Source organism: Euprymna scolopes, chromosome 22 (assembly GCF_053919585.1).
Source record: "Euprymna scolopes isolate OS-2025 chromosome 22, ASM5391958v1, whole genome shotgun sequence".
Taxonomy (NCBI): Eukaryota; Metazoa; Mollusca; class Cephalopoda; order Sepiida; family Sepiolidae; genus Euprymna; species Euprymna scolopes.
The window spans coordinates 28399338-28425545 of NC_136503.1; the positions used below are offsets into that span (position 1 = coordinate 28399338).

The window sequence follows — 26208 nt, forward strand, 5'->3', positions numbered from 1 at the left end:
TAGTGACTTATTAGGTAGACATGTTTTAGAATTGGTTGCAATAGTAATCTATAAGATAAATCTCACCTGTCTGTTTAAATGTATGTATGTTTGTATGTATGTCTGGACTAAAACTTTTGACAGAGGCAACAGATTTTCACGAGATCACAATCATTTTGAAGCTCGACCCTTCAGACGACAAATATCGAAAAATTGGCTAAAGCATTAGTTCCTTCACCTTCAACTGGGCACTTTTCTACAGAGAGGGGTCGCTTTTTTTTTTTTGCTGATATTTTCCAAAGTCATCCCCTCTTTTCGATTGACTAGCCTTCACATTTTTGTTTTTTTTTCACAATCTTTTCCTCCTTCATGGTACGAGTTCTGAGCCTGTCTGCCTACTACCACTTTTTCTCCTTTTTTTTTCCCCCCTCAACACACACACCGCCAAACACCCGGGCAATGCCGGGCATCCAGGCTAGTAAGTAATAAGGAACAGGAAATTACCATCATTCAAGTGATAAATATTTATGATTTACGATCTTTCACGCATAGAATGAAAACCTTTTTCCAAGCAAAGTTCTTTTCTCCTCTTTCACCAGACATTTATTCTATAAGATTTACAGTCTCTAACCCAATGTTATCCAATGATTGTCACATTCATTAATAATTTACATTACTGAAATATCAAAAGGATTTTTCATCATCTTTATAAAACAAAAACAAAAAAAAACAAGATTAAGTGTAGTATCTGTTCTGTGTTCTGATACTACAGTTCACCTCTTCTGTACTCGGTCAGTGGAGGAGAAATATTTAATGACAGGCAATTTTTTATTCTTGTTTCTATCCAGGGGCCCCTTTATGGGGTGCTGGATCTTCCCCACATTAAAACCGACCTTTTTGTCTTCATCTGCCCTCGTGGGGAGGCAAGTAAATAGGAACAAAGTAACTATGTTCGTCAATACAGAGTTACTTCCCTTATTCTAAAAGACTAAAAAGTCGTAAGAGTAAAATGAAAACAATCATCAAATTAGAAAATAAAAACGAATAAGTTAATCAATGAAATGTCCTTGTGCAAAGCAATATGTAAATTAATCTTTGGATATCGATCACACAGAATACAGCTTTCAGTCATGTCTATCATTATTATAAAATTGCTGTTTTAATATCACTGTCACATGAGACAAACGGTTCAACTTTATAGATATAGAGATAAGTAAGATAAATAATAAACACAACATAAAAAAACAAACAGTAGAAACAAGATGAGGATGAAGAAGAAGAATATAGATGCAATTGTTGCGTTAATAATACTGTAAATGTTATGCAGCTGTAAAATGCTTGACACCAAAAAAGGCTTTTAGGTGTGAGGAGAAAACCACCAAATTCATTGCTTTTGGAGTCAATGAAACATAGAATAGTATTATAATCTTCAAAAAGTCTGCAAATTTTCGTGTAGTTTCGTCCCATAAAACCAAAGATAGAAGCATTTCAAAACAAAAAAAATATTAAATTTTTCAGGTTTTTATTATTTCTGATGTTTATCGTATCTACCAAGAATGAAGGAGTCAAAGAAGAAGCTGCCGGTTCTTTCTTTTTTATTTTTTTGCTACTTATGAAAGCAACAAAAAGAACATTTAACATATTTTATGATTAAATTTTGCCTTTCTGAGTAGATAAGTAATTAACTTAATCATAAGTATGAAGTTTTGGAGAAGAGAAGGAAGCATGAATGGGGCATTAGTATGGGGAGCATAAAAGGAACATTAAAACGAATACTAGGGTGGGAAGCGGGAATGGAGAAGGAAATACAAAAATGCAGAAAAGAGTAAAATTAATAGAGTAATCAATTATGAGAGACATTTTTCTCGAGAAAAATGGCAAAACCTGCTTTAAGTAAAGGTTAAGAGCCAACAATGATAGCCTCTTGATCGTCTGGGAATTATCAAGTTCAAATCCTGCCATTTTCATGCTATGAAAAATAGTACTTAAGATTCCTATCAAACATTGATTCAGTGAACTAATATCGTTGGCTTTATGTTTTTTTTTTTTATCTATTTATTATTTTTTTTATGCGTGTGTTTGTGTGTCTTTTTCTTTTTTTGCAAATCTCAGTATATCTAGCACTGTGCTAACTGCTTTCTCTAATAATGCAGGATTAACTAAAATAACATAACAGAAGTTATGCGTTCGGAAACTTTTTCTTTCCTTTTATAAATGTAAATATTTATTTTTGTACAGTATATAAATGAAAACAATTACCTTTATTTTTATCTTGAATTTCTGTCAATGTTATGGAGCTTGTTAGTTTTTTTTCTTTTCTTTTTTTTTTTTTTTTTTTACAAAAAAGTCACCATTTATCAAGGCCAGAGACCACTCGAGGATAAGGGTTAATAAGTGTACAGTGGTGTACAATGTCGTAGTAATTGTTAGTGGAAATTTGGTAAATTGGATTACTTAAGGCGAACAGCTCATCAAGAACTTGTTTATGTTGGACTTGAAGACAACCATATTATAGTCAGCCGGAAAGCAGGCAAATGGAAGAGAGTTCCACAGATGTGCAGTTCTAAGAAAAAAGCTTTATTTATGGAATTTACATTTAGGTTTAGGCACAGATTAAGAGTGGGGGAAAGTATTGATAGCATTCTCAGCTAGACGAGTGTTTCTCATGTAAGTTTGGCGAGGGGGGGGGCATTCCAATTTTATGTTATAACCAATCCAGGATTGATAACTGATATAAGTTTTGGGTCTGTCTTGTATGGAAATCATTTTCCTATATATTAGTGGCCTAGCAAGGCCACAGGGGAGACAACCGAAGCAGCAAGACTGAAGCTGGCCTGCAGGACACTATATACAAATGTAGACAAATTTGAGCATACTTTATTGGTGTGAAAATATAGGTTCATTTTTACCAATTGTCAAAAAATTTTAACCATAGAACAGTATTATAATCTTCCAAAAGCCTTCAAATTTTCATGTAGTTTTGTCCCATAGATATAAGCATTTCAATATTCAATTTGGCTACCAACATAGATATATCCATATAACTACTTCATTTACTCACATAAAATTAATATACAAAAGTATAAATTTATGTGTAAGCTTTAAGTATTTACTTCAACAGTGCTCAATACGTAGGTAGAGCTAATTAGTAAGTTATAAATATATACGCCATATATATTCATAACTTAGTGTATATATACCACCTTTTTATTTTTGGCAATTTTATAATTTTTGGCAATTTTATTTATCTCAGTGACTATTGATCAGAATTTAACAAATGAGGGCTCATTGGAAAGGCAATGACCTGAATTGTGCAGTGGGTTTGGCACATTTTTACAGCCATAAAATGTTTTAATCATAGCCATTTATTTTCCTAGTTTTGCATATGAATTACAAAATATCCAATATTTCCCCCACACCTCTGGCCTTGATGGAGGGGAGACTAAAACTTGCTGCTATGGTTTCAAATGATCTGAAATAACAGCAAGGGGAGACTGGATTCCAAATATTTCTCATATGTTATACCTCCCCCTCTTTTGGAAATAGGGTCCAATTATGAATATTTCCAGTATTAAATAATCCTTATACACTGTGAAATTTACTGTATGAAAACCAAAGAGGCGAGATATAGCATATGAGAAATATTTGGAATCAATTCTCCCCTTGCTGTTATTTCAGATCATTTGAAACCATAACAACAAGTTTTAGTCTCCCCTCAATCAAGGCCAGAGGTTTTGGGAAAATATATATGTTTTATAATACTAAAATTCTGAATTTATTATCATCTCAAATTTTAACATCATGACATAATTTCTAGCAAACTTTTAAACGTAATAACTGGAACACTATGTTTTGGTTTTGATTCTAGCTGATTGCACTCAAGTAATATTTTTTTAACTTTTGAAATCAGTACCATATATTGGGCACAATATAATAATCAATAGAGAATTGGCTCTATAATAATAAATACGAAGCCTCCATACATTAAAATATCATATTTAAGCCATCTTACAACTGGGCAACACCGGGCGACCTTCTAGAACATATATATATATATATATATATATATATATATATATATATATTAGTGTTTGGATGATTAGTCAGAATCAGAAATCAGAAATATAGAAACATTTTCGTATATCAGAATCGATATAAGAAAAATCTTAACCTTATTTCAGATCTCGAAAACGATTCTTTTAATTCTTGACAAGAAAAAATGAAACAAACACAATATATTTATCTATCATAAGATTACTTATTTACAACATTAGACTAAAGGGCCACAGAACTGTCGGTTAGGAATTTCATTTCCAGATTTAGCATTGACTCTTCTAATCTAATGTCTTTTATTTGTAAATGACAATAAACAAAGTAAATATTTCAGAATTCATTTCATTCTATTCCTTTATCAAATCTTTTGAAATATACAAATTTCTTTTTGCATTAATTTTTTAAATGTCTATACAACTCCTCTCAGGGAGTTCATAGTTGATTATAAAAAGATTTTAAATTTTACTGGTGCTGGCTTGGCCCTTTTGTGGTCTGATTATCATGTATATATCCTCTGAAATAATGTTTTATTGTACTTTTTTTTTCGGGCTTGGCACAATATATAGATGAAAATCTCACAATGAATTTATCAAAATTTCTTAGAACTGCACGCCTGTGGAACTGTTCCATTTTCCTGCTTTCCAACTGACAATATGGTCGTCTTCAAGTCCAATGTAAACAAATTCTTGAGGAGCCGTCCCCTTAAGTAATCCAATTTATCAAATTTCCACTACTAACGATTACTACGATATTCTCCCATTGACTACTGTACACTCATTAACCCTTATCCTCGAGTGGCCTCCGAGCTTTGATAAGGGGTGACTACTTTGTAAAAAAAAAAAAAATTATATCTACATTTAAAAGAATTTCTCCTCCCATAAAAAATGAGATTCTACTTTTTTTTTTTTTTTAAAGGTGGTTATGTTTTTTTCTTTTAAAAGGTGGTTATGTGTGATCACAAAAAAAGAAGAAAAAAAGAATTATTTTAGAATTTAGAGTAGGGATTAGTTGTGCATAACGTAAAATGTTTCCCCATTTCTAACTTTTAGGGCATTTAGATAAATTTTTTACTACTAACGCTAAGTCTTACTGGCAAAGTCATAAAACCATACATTATCAGTTTATTTTTCATAATACTACGAGGACTTAGTAGTAGCAAAGATGTGTGTTTTCCATGTTTTCTGACAATAACATTTTATACTTAAGTTTGATCAGAAACATTAACGGCCAAAATTTAAAACAAACAAAATTGATTACATGTTCTTAAAACGCTATCTTGTTTAAAAGAGGTAATCATTTTATAATAAATTTATATGAAAAACTGATGATAGTAAACAGTAACTCTTTTCAGGTCCAAAACACACTATGAATATAAATGTTAAAAAATTTAAAAAGTAAAATTATATATCAGTTTCAATGTCCTTTGGGAGAATGTATCTCCGACGGCAGTAATATTTGTATTATTTTGATCGTTCAAATAATCATTCTCATCTTGAGTGTTATTGGCACAACGTCTTGGTCGATGTAACCTTCGGCCTTCTTTAGGTGTATCTTGTCAAACTCTGCATTGTTTGTGTTGAACTTGGGAATTTGGACAGAATTTAAAATGGAACTCTTTATTTACTATTTAGCGTGCTCTTGTTCCATCAACCGTGACTGGATAGAGTTCTTAAGTAATTCGCAATTGTATTTTTTAGTTGCCTACACTGAGAATTGAACCGTCAAGAGAATATCACTTTTACAATTGATTTTTCCAAATACTCTAACCACTGTGCCATGGGTCCAAAAAAAAGGAATAACCAATCTAATCTCAAAAATTCAGAAACATTAAAAAAAATATATAAATAGAATGAAAAATCCACAGAACGTATATTCACCAATTTGTTCGGCATACAATTAAAAAAATTGAAAAAATAACAAGTCTCATTGAACAAAAATCTTAACATTTGCAAGAATATTAGTCCTCGCGTGAAAGAACAGGACACAAAATGTTTTAAATAATAATAGAATAACAAAGACTTTTGCTGGCGAGGACTACTATTGACCGTAACCAGTTATACAGTCCTTTTGAAATTTTCATCTCTATTTTTCTTATGTACTGAATATTTATTAATGAAACCTATATGAAATATGTTCCTTATTAAATTTTTAAAGATTTTCCATTCTGAAAGAAGTTTAAAAAAATTTAATCTAAAAAATTTATTTTAAAGTTTTTGTTAAAAAAAATTCAGATTTTCTCATTATTCAGACCTGTATTACAAAGAGGTGGTTGCAAAAAATGAGTTGTGGTGTGAGGAAAAATACAAGCTGAAACAGAATATTCAGACCTGTAATAATACAAAGAGGGGGTTGCAAAAATTAGTTGTGGTGTGAGGAGAAATACAAACTAAAATAAAGAGAAGAAGAGTTTTAAAATATAATATTAAAAAGATAAGATACAAGTTAGAAAAGCATTTCATCCAAGGCATGAAAATTGTTAAACGAAATGTTTTTACTATAGTCTTTAAAAATAAAGGTACAAGATTCAATTTGAAATTTATTTATCTTCAAAGTGCACTTTCATAAATTTTACAAAGTAAGGTATAAAAATTTAATTTAAATTGAACCAAAAAATTATTTTATGTAATGTACATTTTGTTGCAATTTAAAAACATTATTCATCTAGCAATTAATGATAAAGACATAAAATTTTCAATTATTTTTTTTAAAACGTGCAACAGAATGTACATTGCATAAAATAAATGCAAAGTAATTTTTTGATTCAATTTAAATTTAATTTTTATACCTTACTTTGTAAAATTTATAAAAGTGCACTTTGAAGATAAATAAATTTCAAATTGAATCTTGTACCTTTATTTTTAAAGCCTATAGTAAAAACATTTTGTTTAACAATTTTCATGCCTTGGATGAAATGCTTTTCTAACTTGTATATATATACACACACACACACACATTCTTACTTTTACAGATAGATATTTATTACACAAGCAAATATATGCTTCCTTCAGTTGCAAATTTTTGCTAAATAAACGTGATACTAACTTTAAATCTTTTAATACATTGAACAAAGACTAGATTCACTTTCAGAAAATTAAAGTAAAAACAAAATTCTTCAATTTTTTTTTTTTTTGCCGTTTTTATATATTTTATCTATTCATTTTTTTAAATTTACTTTTTATGATTTTCTTAATTTTAATTAAAAAAAAAAAAAAAGACAAATAGCTGTTGATTTCATAAATTTATAAATATTTAAATTTTTCTATTTAAGATATGAAACAAAATTAATTTAATGTTAAAAAATGTTATCGGGCTTGAGAGATTATCACTGAAGTGAAACTAACAGAAAAGACAAAATTGTGTTGGCATAGAAATTATCAGGGGAGGGAGGCATACACATAAATAATAAGTTTTTTTCTATAAAACTAGACCATTTATCACACTGAAATGAGATTAAAATACAAAATTCATATTTAAAATACAACAATATCTTTATATATTTAATGATCAAAATAATAATAATATATTTAATGATCAAAATAATAATAATATATTTAATGATCAAAATAATAATAATAAATTTAATGATCAAAATAATAATAATATATTTAATGATCAAAATAATAATAATATATTTAATGATCAAAATAATAATAATAAATTTAATGATCAAAATAATAATAATATATTTAATGATCAAAATAATAATAATATATTTAATGATCGAAATAATATATTTAATGATCAAAATAATATATTTAATGATCAAAATAATAATAATATATTTAATGATCAAAATAATAATAATACATTTAATGATCGAAATAATAATAATATATTTAATGATCGAAATAATAATAATATATTTAATGATCGAAATAATAATATATTTAATGATCAAAATAATAATAATATATTTAATGATCAAAATAATAATAATATATTTAATGATCAAAATAATAATAATATATTTAATGATCAAAATAATAATATATTTAATGATCAAAATAATAATAATATATTTAATGATCAAAATAATAATAATATATTTAATGATCGAAATAATAATATATTTAATGATCGAAATAATAATATATTTAATGATCAAAATAATAATATATTTAATGATCAAAATAATAATAATATATTTAATGATCAAAATAATAATAATATATTTAATGATCAAAATAATAATAATATATTTAATGATCAAAATAATAATAATATATTTAATGATCAAAATAATAATAATATATTTAATGATCAAAATAATAATAATAAATTTAATGATCGAAATAAGCACCATCAAAATCAACACATTTCTGCCAACGCAAAACAAGTGTATTTATGCCAGTAAAAATCTTGCGTTTTGGTGGCAATGAAGTTGCTTAAGGCGTTTTTTTATATCACTTAGGTTTTTGAGGCATTTCTCATGCAGAAAGTTGTCGAGATCCTTGAAAAAATGGTAGCCAGTAGGTAAGAGGTTTGGAGAGCATGGTAGATGAGAGAGTTTCATAGCCCAATTCGTTCAACTTCATCGCCACCAGAATGCAAGATTTTTACATTACTAGCATAAATACACTGGTTTTGCATTAGCAAAAGTGTGTTGATTTTGATGGTGCTTATTTCGATGAATAAATTTTGGTTTTAGCCGAAATAAGTTCATCTGAATTCAAAAGTTTAAAACCGCAAGAACTTTCTTGTCAACCTGATAAAATAAAACTGAGTTTTGTTTTAATTTTGCAATTTTATCATTAAATATTACAACTAATAATATTATTTAATAATTGTAGCATTTTTTTTTTCAATTTTCTCATGAAATATTATAAATCAAAATTCCCCAAAAGTTGAAACAGAAAACTTGGAATTTACCAAAAGTGAAAACAAAATTCAGAAAAATTTGACCTGCTATATTAGCTTAGACATATTTTCATACAGATGTTTTTTTTTGTTTTTTTTAATTATTTTCCTAAAGATTTGTTACGATATCAAAATGAAGCGTAGCTGGTCAAACATTGGGTGTCATTGCTTGAGATTGTTGCATTCTAAGGCATCTTGGTTTTAAATGTCATAAATGAAGCCAAGTCATAAAGACGTGCATGTCAACAAGCGCAACAACCATTTCCTTTATTTCAATAAAAGAAACCAATAAATTTACAAGCGAGCCAAGAAAATTGACAGCTTAGCATAAAGAATCGAACTAATAGTACAAATATACTAGAGAAATCTTCTAAAAATAATTAATGATAAAACTGCCATTCTTCCAAGTCTGATTTTGAGAAGATTTCTCTTGTGAATTTATACTATTCGTTTGATTCTTGAACCATAAATACAATGGTATATAACCAGGTTATGCTTCTAGCTATATCATGTTGATACATCAGTCATCATAGAATTAACATTTAGAAGGAGAAACCTAGATAGAGTCTTGTGGTGTGTCCACCCTACAGATAATAATGAACTCTTCAACTTACTATAAAGACCAGGAAAATATGTCTCTCAGCATTAGTACACAGATTATGCTTATGTCTTGAACTCGTGGCCGTCGGACTGATATATACAGACATTTTTTGTCGTATCTGCTTTTCTGTTCAATATATTTTGTTTCCAACATCGACTGAAACCTGAAAATGTCACAGAGTTCTCGCCCTTACGGGCAGCGAGTTGGGCAAAACGATGTTTATTCACATTATATTTAAACAGTGAGTTGGGCAAAAACATGTTTATTCAGATTACATTTAAATTTCTGTATGTTGGTACAGTCAGGGAAACAAGAGCATAAAGGCAATTCCAAAAGCAAGCAGTCAGAAGAAAAAAAACTATTAGAAAATCTTCTTGCATCTAGGGACTTTTACTGTTAAGGGGTGGGATTTTGTTGCTAATCGGATACGTTGGTGGTTAGGGTTACATTAAGAGTGTACAAGTGCAGAAAGTTCATTGGAACATATAGATGCAGTGACGCAATTGTGGCACATATTTAGAAATAATGGCAAGTGCCTGTACATGTGATAAAAATCACAGAATAAAAATAATGTTTCCGAATTTTTTAGATGAGGATTGACAATTCGATGGTCATGGAAAAAGTGTTTTACTGGGTGCTTCATCCTATAAAAGGGAACCATATTGTAGGGAGCTGCCACAAAATTTTAGTCCTTGTGATCTTTTACTTTGAAGATATTTACTTAAAAAAATTAAAAAAAAAAAAACAGATTTTCAACAATTTTTTCCCAACTCTTGAGAATTTGTAAGAAATGATCAAAGAAGAAACCAACAAAATTCTCATCCAAGATGACACCAAAAAGCATAGAACTTTCCAAGATACCTTATACATATATTCCCATCGGTCGCTATTTGTGTAAGATGATTTTTAAGACCAATAAAAAAAAAATGTTTTTTGAGAAACTCTTCAGATATATACCACCAATGAAACTTAATAAAATTCACAATCCTTTCTACAATCTGACCAAATTCAAGAGAAATTAGCTTTGAGGTGATTAACCGGAACTTTTGGAGATATTGAAATCGAAAAAATTTGTGCCTATATTCTGAGACCAAAAACGATTCTTTTAATTGTCCTTTCCTTAGGTGATTTTCTTTAAAGCAAAATTTTCCACTGCTGGTAGTAATAATAAAATAAATATTTATTGATTTTAAACTAATAGTAAAATAAAAAATATTTATTGATTTTAAACTAATAGTAAAATAAAATATTTATTGATTTTAAACTAATAGTAAAATAATAAATATTTATTGATTTTAAACTAATAGTAAAATAAAAATCTATAGATCATTCTTCACAAATGTATTTTTACGTTTGAGAAAATATGTGCACACATATTTTAAGGTAATCGGGGAGGGGGTATAACCACTCTATAGTTAGATATTTAGAGATGAAAAATCCGAATCGGAGATTGTACTGGAATGGAGAATTTAGTACAGAATTCGTAATTGTATTGGCATCGGGAAAAATATTGGGATGGTTCATCACTAATAGCAATATGCCTTGCTTCAGATGAACAAAAATTTAAAGAACTCAGAGCAATGAAAAAGAGGCAAAGTGTGTCAGAGTTATTGACAATTTTGCATGTTGCATCTTTTATTACATAAAAATTATAGTTATTATTATCGATTATTATTGAATGGCGATAAAACAAAGCCTGTTATGATCGGAATTCTGACAAGTAAAATAACACAGAGATTGAAGTTTACTTGTACCAAATTCTATGGATGACATTAGGGGTAGGGTTCATCCTGCATTATAAACGATTTGTTGCATATGATGAATTGAGCATTCATACTTACTTGACCCTCAGATAGACGAGACAATTTCTAGTTCATACTTTAGTATACGTAAAAAAGTAGTAAGAGTAAAAGAAACCAGATGTCTGTAGCCTGGAACATCCTCCACCACTAGCAGAAGAGAAAGCGATGTCAACATCTTTATAAACGGGACTTTCTTCAAATTGACAAGAAAAACATAGACTGAAGTTTATTTGTACTAATTATGGTTGGATAAAAAAAAGGACTGCAAATTTTATTAACAATTTCATGGGTGGAAGCTTTTTTTTTTTTTTTACATGGTAGTCACCACTTATCAAGGCCCAGAAGCCACTCAAGGATAAGGGTTATTGCATGTACAGTAATCAATGGGATAATATCGTAGTAATCATTAGTAATAGGGATTTGATAAAGTGTCTTAAGGGGGTGGTTTATCAGGAATTTGTTTATGTTGGATTTGAAGACATCCAAGTTGTAGTCAGGTGGGAAACAGGCAAACGGAACAGAGTTCCACAGGCGTGCACTTCTAAGAAAGAAGCTTTGTTCATGGAATCTACATTTTGATTTAGGCACAGCTCAGAAGTGCACGATTATGGAACTCTCTTCTATTTGCCCGTTTCCCACCTGACTACAACTTGGATGACTTCAAATCCAACATAAACAAATTCCTGACAAACCGCCCCCTTAAGTAAGACACTCTATCAAATCTCCAATACTAATGATTACTACAATACTATCTCATTGATTACTGTACATGCAATAACCCTTATCCCTGAGTGGCCCCCGGGCCTTGATAAGTGGTGATCCCCATGTAAAAAAAAAAAAAAAAAAAAGATAAAGAGCTTATGTTATGAATTTTATTTCAAAAGAATTTTGTTACTTTTTTTTATATCAGTTCAAAATTTTGAGAATTTTTATACTTCATTCCATATAAATTGACATGGCAAAGTTTAGGTTTACTGAAAACTAAGATTTAATAAAACTGCTGATACAAGTGGAAAATTTGTATAGTAATAGCATTGTTTATACATTATTATGACCAGTATCACCTGTTACTCCCTATTTGGAACTATGGGCTCACCCAAATGCATAAAAATTTATATCCAATGTTTATGATGTTTTTCTTTTTAGTTTTATTTTGAAACCTAACATTTTGGGAAGGTATTTTTTTAATTAACTGTAATTCTTCTATTCAATGTTTAATTATTATATAATTATTATTATAAAAAACAGGCTAGGGTTAGAAGTTGATTTGTAAAAGTCGTCCATGAAACGTTATTAAAAGATTAATTATATATTAATTTTTTTTAAACCTTTAAAGGATGATTTGTAAAAGTCGTCCATTAAACGTTATTAAAAAACTAATTATATATTAATTTTTTAAAACCTTTAAAGGATGATTTGTAAAAGTTGTCCATTAAACGTTATTAAAAAATTAATTATATATTAATCTTTTAATAACGTTTAATGAACAACTTTTACAAATCGACTTCTAACCCTAACCTGTCTCTCACCAGATCTTCATTTACCCCTTTTTCTCTTAAATCTGTTCATATCACTTTCTCCTATATTTTCTTTAGTCATACTCTGTCAACTGACCCTGCTGTATTAACTATTATACATCTTACTCATGAACTCTAGTCCTTTCTTTCAATGTAACTAAACCAGCAAAATCTTATATTCTAAATTAAAAGAAAAATGTTTTTTAATTTTTGAGAAACTTAATTTTTAATAAAAATATATTTTTTAATTTTGGAAAAATTTAAATAATTGTTAATGAACACGTTTTCTTTGATTTTCGAGAAGTTTACATAATTTTTAATAAAAATATTTTTAAAAATTTTAAAATGTACAGAAATCTTCTATTCTAAATTTTTGAAAAATTTAAATGTGCATAAATCATTTGACAATTTCTTTCTGATAAATTTGTTGCTAAAGTAATTAAATCAAGAAAATCAAAGAAAACGATTGATTAGAAATTAAATAGAAGAATTACAGTTAAATATGGAAATTAGATAAAATTAACAATTGTGAAAACAAAAATTTGAAGTTGAGGAAAAAATCATTTACAGAATAATTTAACTTCAATTTTAAGAACTTCAAAACCAAAAACCACTATTTTTGCACAGATCAGACAAAAAAATGAAATATCAGATAAACCTGCCAAACTTTCACAAAAAACACTCATCTAGCTGAAACCACTATCAATAATTTCCCGCACTCATTATCTGTGCCTAAACTTAAGCATAAATGCTATGAACAAAGCTACTTTCTTATAACTGCATGCCTATGAAACTCTCTCCCATTTCTGCTTTCCAGCTGACTACAACATGGTCATCTTCAAGTTCAATGTAAACAAGTTCTTGATGAGCCGTCCCCTTAAGTAATCCAATTTATCAAATTATCACTACTAACGATTACTACAATATTATCACATTGATTACCATACCCTCATAAACCCTTATCCTCGAATAGCATCCAGACCTCAATAAGTAAGGATTCTTTTTTTTGAGGGGGGGGGACTTAATATTTAAATTTTAAATAATTATTAAAATAATTACTCCATATAGTTACGAGGAGCGTGCAATAAGTAATGCCCCTGACTCACTTCCCATAGCAGTAGAGCAACGAAACTTGGCACAGTTATTAGTCTTTCTCTATATAGGAACCACCTAGAGTTATGCATTTCTCCCATCGTTTGATGCAGCTCTGGAGACCGTTTTTGTAGAACACCCCAGGTTGGTCCTCCAACCACGACGTGACTTCAGAAATCAAGGCTGCATCATCTAGGAAATGCTTTCCTTTCAAAAACAACTGCATGGCTGGGAAGAGGTGAAAGTCAGAGGGTGCAAGGTCGGGAGAGTAGGGAGGATGGGAAAGATTTCATAACCACATGCCCGTGCTTCTGATCTGGCAACATGCGAGTTGTAGACCGGAGTGTTGTTCTGCAGGAGAAGGGTATCTTTGCTGATCCTGCCCCACCTCTTGATTTTGATAGCTTCCCTTCATTTTCTCAAAAGTGAAGCATAATAGACTCCTGTAATTGTGGTACCCTTTTCCAGGAAATCTGTCATCACTACTCCGTCCTGGTCCCAGAAGACTGTGAGCATGTCCTTGCAAGTGGAGGGCTGCACCCTTGCCTTCTTTGGAGGTGGTGAGTTCAAGTGCTTCCACTGCATTGACTGGGCTTTGGTCTCTGGATCATAGTGATAGACCCAGGTTTCATCCTGTGTAATCAGTCTTTTGAAAAACTTTGACTCATCTTCTTGGAACATCTCCAAATTCATTCTCGAGCACTTAACGTGTTCTCGCTTCTGGAATGGTGTGAGCAACCTGGGAATCCACCTGGCAGACACCTTATGCATATGCAAATGGTCATGAATGATAGTTTCCACAGACCCTGTACTAATCTTGACATCTTGGGCTATTTGGCGAATAGTAATGCGCCGATCTTCCAAAATGGCAGCCTCAACTTAACGGACAGATGCCTCATCAATGGCAGAAGGGGGGAGGAGCGACCAAGTCTGGGAGCTGCTTCCACAGACTTCCGGCCACGTTTGAATTTATGATGCCAGCGTTTTACAAGGTCATATGATGGGGCATTATCACCATAAGTTTCTTTCATTTCATCAAAAGTCTCTTGTGGTGTGCATCCTTTCAAATACAAAAACCGGATCACTGCTCAACATTCAACAGGCTCCATTTCACACCTGACTCAGTTCAAACACCTGTAAAACAGAAACCACAATTAGTTCAGAGCTGTAATTTGCCACATAACCCGTAGAGATATAAATCATTGCACATGCAAAATTTCAGCTAGATCAGACAACTGGAAGTGGGTCAGGGGCATTACTTATTGCACGCCCCTCGTATTTTGTGGGTCCTAAATTTTCTGTGGACCCCTTGTACCCCATTTTAAAAATTTGGCCTTAAAAATACCTCATGGTTCTCAAGAGAATCATATGATCAACTGACAAAGCCTTAAAGAGATGTGCAGATGCATAACCGATCAAATGTGATACAATGTCTAAAACTTAAATGTGATAAACTGACAGACTTATCAAAAAGTAATGAAAAAAAAGACGATCATTTTTTTTTAAATCAGAAAACAAAAAAAAAACCTAAGTTTCTGAATGTCATTTTTTAGATGAGGATTGATTGCTCACATTATTTGGATTATTTGGACTACTGTTCTCATTTTGAGTGTTATTTACAAGTTTCAGTAGATGTAACCTCCGACTATCTTGTTGAACTCTATTAAAACAAATCTGTGTTATAGTCAGTTAACATATTTCCTAACTTCTAGCGTGGCTGCTACCAGAAGTAGTGACTTATTGTTCTTCAGTATTTCTATTGTGAAGTGATTTATTTAAAATAAAATATAAGAAAAGGACGTTATGAAAAGTATACAATAAAGATTAACAAAAACTATGCTATGAATTTATATAATAAATATGTTTATGAAAATAAAGTAAAATTATTAAAATCAAAAGAACAAATTGAAATTATTGAAATCAAAATAAGAAAATTTCAAACATAATAAAAAAAAAATGTGATCAATACATATTTCTAAAAGATCTTAAAAAGTGCTTTCAATAATTCTTAAGAAAAAGAGTACAAAAAGTGTTTCCAATCTATAAAATATAAAAGCGAAAATGTATGTATGTATGTACGCTTTTCCTCGATGTCTGCAAAAGGCTTCTTCCAGAGAAGCGCTCGCTCGCTTCACAACTTCTTAAAACTTTTTATATCATCTATAAATTGTAATATCTCACAGTTAACCAAGGAGCTCGCCTGTCTATTTAATTTTATTGACTTTCAAATGTTAATTATTCCACATTTCCCGCATCGGCACGCGTTACATTCGCATTTTTTTATTGTTTCTATTCTTCGTTTGTTTTTTCTTAAATCATTTGATTATAGACATTTTTTTCTTCTTTATTAAAACCATTTCTAATTTTAGACGTTTTTTATTTTTTCATTTTGTTATCAAATTATTTTCACAACGTAAAAGTTAAACTTCATTGTTACGGCAATATTTTTTTGTTGAATTATTAATTGCTATCAAAGTATAACTAATTTTGTTATGGTATTGTTGTTTATACGGCATAATCACGTTCCCTTTTCTCAATTTTTAGGATTGATTATTTATATCACTTGAATCTTCAGACTACTGTTCTCATCTTCGGTATTTTTTTTTTACATGGTAGTCACCACTTATCAAGGCCCGGAGGCCACTCAAGGATAAGGGTTATTGCGTGTACAGTAATCAATGGGATAATATCATAGTAATCGTTAATAATGGAGATTTGATAAAGTGTCTTACTTAAGAGGGCGGTTTATCAGTAATTTGTTTATGTTCGACTTGAGGACATCCAAGTTGTAGTCAGGTGAGAAACGGGCAAACGGAACAGAGTTCCACAGGCGTGTACTTCTAAGAAAGAAGCTTTGTTCATGGAATCTACGTTTTGATTCAGGCACAGATAAAGAGTGGGGAAAATTATTGACAGTTGTTTCAGCTAGAAGGTTGTTTTTCTTGAAAGATTGGCGAGGGAGGGGGGACAAGAGATTGGAGCTCAGACGAGTACTTGTCATGGAAATAACAATAAGACAGGTTCGCAATGTCTCTTCCGTATTATTTTCACAACGTTTTGGCCAGAATTATTTAGAACTGCTACCTAATCATGGCTGAGAGAACGAGAGCATGCTACCACCCCATGGATTAAATAAAGGGCTCTGTTTGAAATTCCGTGTAGATTCCTGAGTTCGACAGAAAAATTCCCATGTTCAACAAAATACGCCTGAAAAAGGTTGGTTACATCAATCGAAATGTTGTGAAAATAACACTAAAGATAAGAACAGTAGTTCAAAGAATCAAAATAATACAAAGAAAGCTTCAGTTTTTTTTTTTTTGTTTTTTACTTACCAGCAGATGTTTTGGTACCATCCAGTGCAAAAAATGGCCGTAGCACCGTATGATACCACAAAAGCCCAAGAATTGCTAATGGTGCTTTCATGTCTTTACTGTAGCTTGTATGGTTCAACGCATCCAATCCGGCATTGCGGTCCCCTTCAAATCCTAAAAACTCTATTAATTTTAAAATTTTAGGTGGAACCATTGATACACACAGCTGGAAGGTTCCATAACCAAAGTTTACAGAGCCAAGCAGACGTTCCAGGACGTCTTTGGCGAGTTCGTTATCATTGCCGTCCGTGCAAGTGCCATCCTGTGACAGACGGACGTCACTGTTACTGCTGGAAATTGAATCCGAAGATTGACTGAGTTTGGTCCGTGAATGTCGGGACAACATTTCACTAATTTCACGGTGGAGTCTCTCGTAGATTTTCCAAGCGCGACGCAAAAGCCAGCCACCTTTGATATAGCTTGGAATGTCTTGGTGCGTGAAGGTCAGCACGGCCTGGTACAAGAGGGAGTCTGCTATGATGATTTGACGCTGCATTCGATCCTCACTCCCCATCTGAACTTCCGTCTAAAAAAAGAAAAAGGAAAGAGATAATCAACAATGGCAAGGTAACATGGTGTTGTCTGTGAATTTTAAAGTTTAGAGAAATTTAAATCAAATAGTTCTTCAGGCTGATTATTTTTTATTTATATTTTTTTTATTCTAGCTATTATTATGGAGTTATCTTATAAAAAATAACTAAGTGCTCGCTTTCCTATAGCAAATAAAACAAAAACACAAATATATATGTGTGTAATAGTTGTATAATTTTCTTTATTTATACAAACATTATTGGCTACATATGTGCATATATGTTTCAGCTATGATTTATTTGGAAATCTAGTGTCATCAGTACCCACTAGTCTCAATTTCGAAAGAAATCATAGCAGAAACATGTATGCACTTATGTAGCACATAAATGTTTTGAATAAATGAAGAAAAAAAATTATGCAAAAAAAAAAAAAAAAAAAAATTACTTGTTATTGAGCACTATTCTATGAACACTAAAGTTTCATTGCATTAGAAACTCACAGCAATATAATCATTATATATATATATATATATATATATATATATATATATATATATATGATTATTTACTATAATAATTATTAAATACCTACAGACACTAATGTTTCATCCTTTCAGGAATCATCAGTGCAGGGTGTCGAAAGATTTAAACAACATATTGAGAAGCGGATTACGAGAGAGTCAGACACAGACACGCGAAGCAGGTGATCGTTCACAACTAGTCCTGCTATGAGCAAAGATATTGTTCAATTACCTCATTTATGTATTTTTGTTAATACATATTTATTTTTTGTTAATACATATTTATTTTAGTAATTATTTTTACTGCGTCTTTCTCGTCATTTATTCAACCACTAACACCACAACAACTGGCGACAAGATTTCGAAAACTCATGAGGGAAAATTGAATTTTAAAATAACCCAGTATTCCTACAACACTGCCGACAGAGAATGAATTACATGTGAATCCCCCCCCCAAAAAAAAATATATATATACATACACACACAATTTCTGATAAGTTATGAAATTGGATAAAATAAAAACTAAAATTTGTACTTTGAGAGTAAGGAGTTATGAATTATCATCATTTTTAGTTTAACATATGTTTTACATGCTAGCATTTGTTGAATTGTTTTAAAAGATTGACTTCAATAATTATATATATATATATATATATATATATATATATATATATTTTAGTTGGTTAAGATAGATAAAATCAGCACATATCAGTTCCAAGAATTCAAATTTAGCCAATATTTGGTATACAATCATTTTTTAAAACCGTTTGGAATATTTATTTCATAAGCTTGAGAATTCAAAAAAGTGTCTTCTTATACACACAAACACACACACATGTAGTTTGTTGAAATAAAAATGATGGCAGTTTCATGAAATCCCTTGAACTAGGATCATACTTATCCTCTTGATGTTGACATTCCTCTATTTCAAGTTTCCTATCACTGTACCATTGAATCTCCAAAACAGTTTAACATTTAAAATAAAATATGTGTTAGATGCGTTTGAAACAAAAAACAACGCTTTATTATGAAAATAAACATTTATTTTTGTTTGAAATTTATAAATATATTTCGAAATTACACTTCATCCTCAGTATTTCTTTCTTTCTTTCTTTTTTTTTTTTTTTTGCTGTGTTGTTGTTGGAGCAGAGAATCAGTAAATAGAAGTCCGTTAGTTGTTTTTCACGGTAGTATTTTCAAATGCCAGAACGGTGCATTGGGTGTGTTCCTTGATTAACATTTACTTTATTTACAATTTATTCGACAAACATTAAAAGCAGATTAGGAAAAAATGAATCTGAAACAAGTATTACAATTGTTCCCTGACTGTTGTGGTGCCCACCTTACAGATAATAGCCTCTTCCTATTACTATAAAGATCGGGAGAATATGTCTCACAGCAGTATGCACAAGTTATGCACACTTGGCAGTCATACCGATGTATAAGCAAATGCAGCAGAGAGAATGATTTTCTTTTCAACATATATTGTTTTCGGTAAATGCAGAGTAGTGTCTTTTTTCCACGACACTGACAATGCAGAAAATGTGTTGATAGGCAAAATAATTGTGTGAGATGCCAAGTTACATATAGAATCTAACAGTGGTGACGCGACACTCATGATAAATATACAAAGTCATCTGGTTTCTTGACCATTGTCTTAGAGTTGGTTGACTCAATCAGAAATATAATTTAACAGGTTTTAAAAACATGCTAAATAGAGTTGCTTCAGACATCCTGCTAGTTTGGAGGTCATAGCAGTAAGAGACAAAAAAAATTTATCGTTTTACATTTTTCAAGACTATATGCAAAAATAACTGTTTTACATTTAATATTAGAATTTTGTATTAAAATGAATCATAAAACCCAAACCCATTTTATGCAAGTAAAATCCTCATCTACATTTATATCCAATCTTTTGTTCTTCCTTGTAAAGCATTCACAGCAAGAACTCTTCTTTCTACCACCACAAAAGCATTCCTTTCTTTCACTGTGCCTAACATTAAGAAATTTCCACGATAATTCTTCCAAAGAACTTTTTATCTGTGGAAATATTACAAGTCTGCTTCTCTAAGGTTTACAACATGGTCATTTTTTAAGTCCAAACTCAATAAGCACTTGTCATAAACTTTCTCCATAAGTCATCAAATTTTTATTCATTATTTTTAATGTTCATAGTATTCATCATCATTCAATTGTCTATCTATCTATCTCATTAAGGCTTATCTTTCAGTAGCTTTTAGCCTTGATAAATGGTGGCTCATCAGTAAAAAAAATTTTTTTAATTATGATATTCTATCTCAACATTTGATATTTTAACATGCAAATGTGTGGTTTGCAATCAAAATGAGGGTGTTTGTTTTGAAGACACCCTACAAATGCTTGTAATAGGTATCACAAACCAGCTTAGGGTTTAGTGCATGAATAGTGTATTGAATGCAGTGAAATTCTTTTCAATTTTATTTTTAAAATGTGATGACTGTTTTTGGTTTTTTGATTGTTTTTTTTTTTTGTTTGTTTGTTTGTTTTTTTCAATATCTGATGGGATTTTTCCCAATGTTTTGGCTGGCTTGATCTAATAATTGTATTGTTGTTTCAATTATGATTAATGTTCATCAATCACAAGATAACATCAAATTTGAGATATTTCACTGTTCAAAGACGTGCATTTTTAGTGATAAACTGTGAAATTTGGAAACAGTTTTTCGTGGGTAGCTAATCTGTACAAGCCCTGGAGATGAAAATAAAAAAGTTTTCAGTGGGTAGCTGATCTGTATAAGTCTTGAACTTTAAAAGTTTGCAAACTAAGAGCAAAGATCTTTAATGTGGACACAAAAAAAATTATGTGCATGAATTTTAACAGATCCAGTTTTTTTGTTTTTTTTTTATGGAGCAATTCCGGATTCTGGTTTGTTGCTAGCAGAACGTGACTCCATTTGTTTAGTCAATTTCTATCACTTTCTAATTTTCTTCAATCATATCCTATTATATCAATGTTTTTATGGTGATGGATGAAGGATGTATACACGGATGGATATATAGTATGAATGCGATATTGTGGTGAGAGTAGAGTGAAAGTAGGAACTAGCTAGGTTAGCTTAGTTAGCAATAGTTTGTGAAGACCGTCGTCTCCTTCCCTTTCCCCATTTTTCGGCCTTGTGTCAAATTTTTTTTTAAAAATGTTTGTATATTTACTGAAAATAAATATTTATCCCATTATATAAAAAAATATTGCAACATTACATTTATTATATTTGACTTGTTAAAAGACTTGCATTTTTTATTATAAACTGAAATTTGGCTTCCTGACTAATAGCACACAAGATGGCAAAGTTTTTAAATTTCCAACAAAATTTGAACAGTTATAATTCAGCGGCTAATTATGCTTCTAAAAAAGGTTTGGTATCATTGTTATGTTTTGCAAAGACCTACGTGATAACATTAAAACTTTTTCAATATCATGAAAATAAAATTTTCGTTTGGGATAGCTACGATATAATATTTATAAAAAAATAAAATAAAAGGTGATAAACAGAGCTTGGATGTTTTTTAATTTCCTGTTTTGTCTTTTCAGAATTGAAGGCTGTTGCTGCTCTTCTTGGCATGTCTAGTATGATGCTCTACCAAGGCTTGACGACAAGAACCTATGTCACAGCAGAAGGTATCAACATGATGCCTATATCGAGTGCAAACAAAGAAAACTTTTCTTTTCCTACTTGATGTACCAATCTGACATTGCATGGAAGTCTTTTTTGCTCTTATTTTTCTATTTTGTATGATTGCTAATGTCTTGAAAAGATCTATGTCCCAATATTAAGTTTTTCGATATAATAAAAATAAAATTTCTGGTTGGGATACATACTTAGGGACTAAGTAATCCAGAGAGAAAAAATAATATCAGAGGAACAAAAAGAGATAAATAATAATAATGATAATAATAATAATAATAATACATGACTTACATGTGATTTCTTCTTTTTAGAAAATTTTCTTCTTAGATTTTTGAAGACTCCACTTTCTGGATCGCATGTTTTCTCTGTATCCTGTAGAGCTTTGATAGCCTCATCTATCTTCTCCTCCTCGAAGGACATCAAGGCTTGCTGAAAAAATATTATAAACAAACAAAATATAAAAACTGACCTACTGTTTGAGTGTACTAAGAAACAACACTAATTTTCTGGCACCTTTGGTTCCAGAGTCTTACTGGATTAACCATTTTACCAGAGCATCCTACTTTACCTTAATAATCATTCATCAACACAACCCTCACCTGTGAGTTATACAATTGTTTATGAACCATCAAGTATCAATACAATAATAAACAAACATAAGGGGCTACTACTTGTCTAACAGCAGACTGAAGGGAGTTTAGCAGCAAGATGTCTGTTCACATTACATTTAAACTTCTGCATGTTAGTACAATTAGGGAAGCAGGAAAAAGGAAATAAATTCCAAAATCTAGCAGCCTGGAGGAGGGTATTAGAGTAGAAGGCTTTCAGGCATCTAGGGACCTCAAAAATAAACAATGTTGCTTGTCAGGTTAGTCGGGGATATGTGCATTGAGGGGGGGGGCACAAGTGCAATGAGTTCATCAGAGCACATACCATTAAAGTACTTGTAAAACAAAACCAGGGAGGCAACATTGCCGCGATGGGACAGAGATTGGAGCTTGGCTTACAGTGTGGGATCTGTTAGATTTTAGCTGCTTTTTGGAACCCCTCTAAGAGGGAGAGATTAATGGTGGATTGATCAGTCCAAATGTGGCAACAATGCTTCATGCATGGGCGAATTGTGGCTTTCTCAAGATATAGAATGCTCTCTGGTGTAAGTTTCTAGCACAGTAGAGGGAACCCATCTTTGCAGCAGTCTTGGCAATATCCTCAATGTATTTGTTCCAATTCATGTTGCCTGTGAATGTTAAGCCAAGGAGTTTGAAAGATGAGCTCTCAGGAAAGGTGTTATTTCTCATGGCCATCAGTGCTTGAGAAGGTTTTTTTTGTAGTTGTTAAAGGAAAGAAGCTTAGTCTTAGTAGCATTAAATGTTACCAACTATTTATGGCATCATTCCACTACAGATTGAAGGTCATTTTCTGGGGGTTTCCACCATTGCCTTGGATATGTTTAAATTCGTTTTTCCCCTCATGTCTATTATATTTATGTCTATTCACTATTTACGGTAGGGTTATCAAAAGCATTGATACTTCACTATTTTCTTTAAAAAAACAAAAAAACAAAGAAACAATGCATATTATGTATGCATACTGCCCTTTTTTTCTTTCTTTTGTTCACCAGTTTTATACTTGCATCTTCCCTTCCTCTCTCCTGGTCGGATTTTTTTCTGTTGGCATAGTAACAGGTCTACCCTCTTCCCTGTGTTCATTTCATTTTTGATTCTCTTTTTTCTATGCATTTCTTATTGTTCTTTTTTCTCTTCCTCTCCATTAATTGCTGTCTGGATTAAGCACAATTTCTGGGACCCTTTTACAAGTTGTGTTATTACAGGACTTTATTCCATGGAAACAAAAGTACTATTGAATATCCTATGAAAATGAAAAGGTAAAATTCTGATATTATTAAAATACACATCCAACAATTTCATCAAAAACCAGTCAATATTTTGTTATGCTGGATTTTCTAAAAATACGATTCATTAGAAATTCTTAGCAAAAAAAATAAAAAAATAAAAAAATAAAAAATGTTGGGGCATGAGGTGCAAAGAAACTGACTTCAAAGTCAGTTTTAAAAAACCCAACTGACTCTTGGCAAAAATTACAGCCTCTCAGTCTCAATCACTCAAGAATTGGCAGTCATCATCATGTTTGGTTTAACAGGTTTTATATGTTGACAGGAATTGGAGAGCTTTAAGAAATTGCTTCCTTAGAGGGGGAGGGGGGGGTCATGTAGAGATTTCAGGACCACTTCTATCATCTTCCCCAGAAAATTTTATGACTTAAATTTCATCAAAATAAAATATATCTGAAATTTTATACGACTTAAAGATTTGAGACTGCTTTGATTGTTTTTCATTGGAAAAGTTTCACATATGAATACAACTTTAGTTTTTATGTGAATTCTCTAAACTTTATTCTATAGGAAACACACACGCATTTATATATATTATATTTCTCTTAGTCTGTGTTTGTCTGTTCATTCCACTTTTTTCTGAACTATAGAGTTGATCTGATTTCAATTTTGTATGAGCCTTTGTTATAAGGTGCGGAAAACTAAGTACTATGGTATCCATTCTGTTGTGGTGGCAACCACTTATTTGCATATGCAAATAACATAACACTATAAATGGCAAGCCTAGGTTGGCCTTGGTGTGTCTTACTCAAATGCCACCGGAAGTGACGCCGAAGAGTGTACATGTCCTCCCACCAAGACTCTCTGACTCGACACCGTCATTTGTACATATTGTAAATATACCTTTCTTTAATACACTTATTATTGCGTTATCTTGTTGTTTGCGTCTTCATTGTATTTCCTTACTAATTATTGTTCAACCTTGCAACCACAACAGTTGGCGACGAGATATGAAGCGTCAAATATAACAGTTTGACGAAGAACTATTTAAAAAAAAAAAAAAAAAAAAGTACAACGCAAAGGTTGACCATTTTTTTTAAGGAATGCAAAGTGTTGACGAGCAAACGGATTTTACGCTAAAGAGAAGTTTCAACTCAAGTGAAAAAAAAAAAAAAAAACTCTAACGTGGCAAAAGCGACAATTTACGCCGTTTTCTGGGAATCCGACTTGCAAACGAATGTATAAGTGAATTTTTGTTTTGTCGCTACACGACAAATCTTACTAAAGGACCAACTTACAAACGAAAAGCGAACTTTGTTCTGTCGCAAAAATGACAGGTCAGACCCGTATTACGAAAAGCAAGGAAGTAACCTACGAAAAAAGTTCACCAGTGGATTCTAATTACTGTTCTCCGTAAACAAAACAACAACTAAAGGACTTTTTAATTAATGTTTTGGTTGACGTCGGTATTAAAAGGAAATACCACAGCTAAAACTAAAATTCAAGGAAAGGATTTTTTTTTTGCTTGAAGTTGTCACTGAATAATGGATAATACAGTAAAACGTCACGAAAAAAAAAAAGGTAATCTCAATTTAAGAGGTATTTTAATTACTAAAATACTAGAAAAAAAAAAAAAACTCAAAGAACTAAATGTACTGCATACATTTATTAAATTGTGACTCGATTAAAAAAAAAAAAAAAACCCCAAACTTTTATTTTGTGGAAAGAGTTACTTATTAGTAAGTGCCTAAAAACGGAAAGTCAATTCCATTTCATGATTCCAGATAAACCTGTTTTATTTTTTTTTTTGCAGCGTGACTCGCAAAAAGAATATATTATTGCAAGCAGCGATATTATTATTGAAAACAGGAGCTTACAGCAATTTGCTTTTTTGTTGTAACCCAAACCGGTGTATATTGTACATGGTACAATATTTTTTTTTTTTAACTACACACTAAAAAAAAAAAAAAAAAAAAAAAAAAAAGACATGGAAGACTTATCAAAAATGTTTATGCAATTTTTACAAGCACAGGCTGAGCGGGATGAACGCAGACAAGCTACACAAAACGAGTTTTTGCAAACACAAATACAGGCACAGGCTGATCGTGAGGAAAAGAGAGAGGACAGATTATTGAAATGGCAGCAGGAACAAGAAGAAAAGCAGAAAATGGCACAATTAAAGCAGAAAAAAACTGCAATTGGAACAGGAAGAAAGGCATAAGAAACTACAATTGGAATATGAAGAAAGACAAGATGAACGTTTTGCTAAAACACTGGAACTACTAAAGAGTAATCGAGAAAATGTCGATAATATTAATTTCTCCCATACAACTATTTTTAATAGCATGGACACATTTCATTATGT

General features: G+C 31.1%; 1 protein-coding gene across 2 annotated transcripts in view; it reads right to left on the bottom strand.

Annotated features, from left to right (window-relative positions):
• Nucleotides 1-26208, bottom strand: part of LOC145243927 (tetratricopeptide repeat protein 39C-like) — a 227330-nt gene that overhangs the window by 50614 nt on the left and 150508 nt on the right. For both annotated transcript variants that reach the window (XM_080107048.1, XM_080107049.1), the window contains exons 3-4: nucleotides 22283-22420; nucleotides 17234-17798 (exon numbers count right to left, since the gene is read on the bottom strand). In XM_080107048.1, the coding sequence (XP_079963174.1) occupies nucleotides 17234-17798; nucleotides 22283-22420 (703 nt within the window). The remainder of the gene's footprint in view (nucleotides 1-17233; nucleotides 17799-22282; nucleotides 22421-26208) is intronic.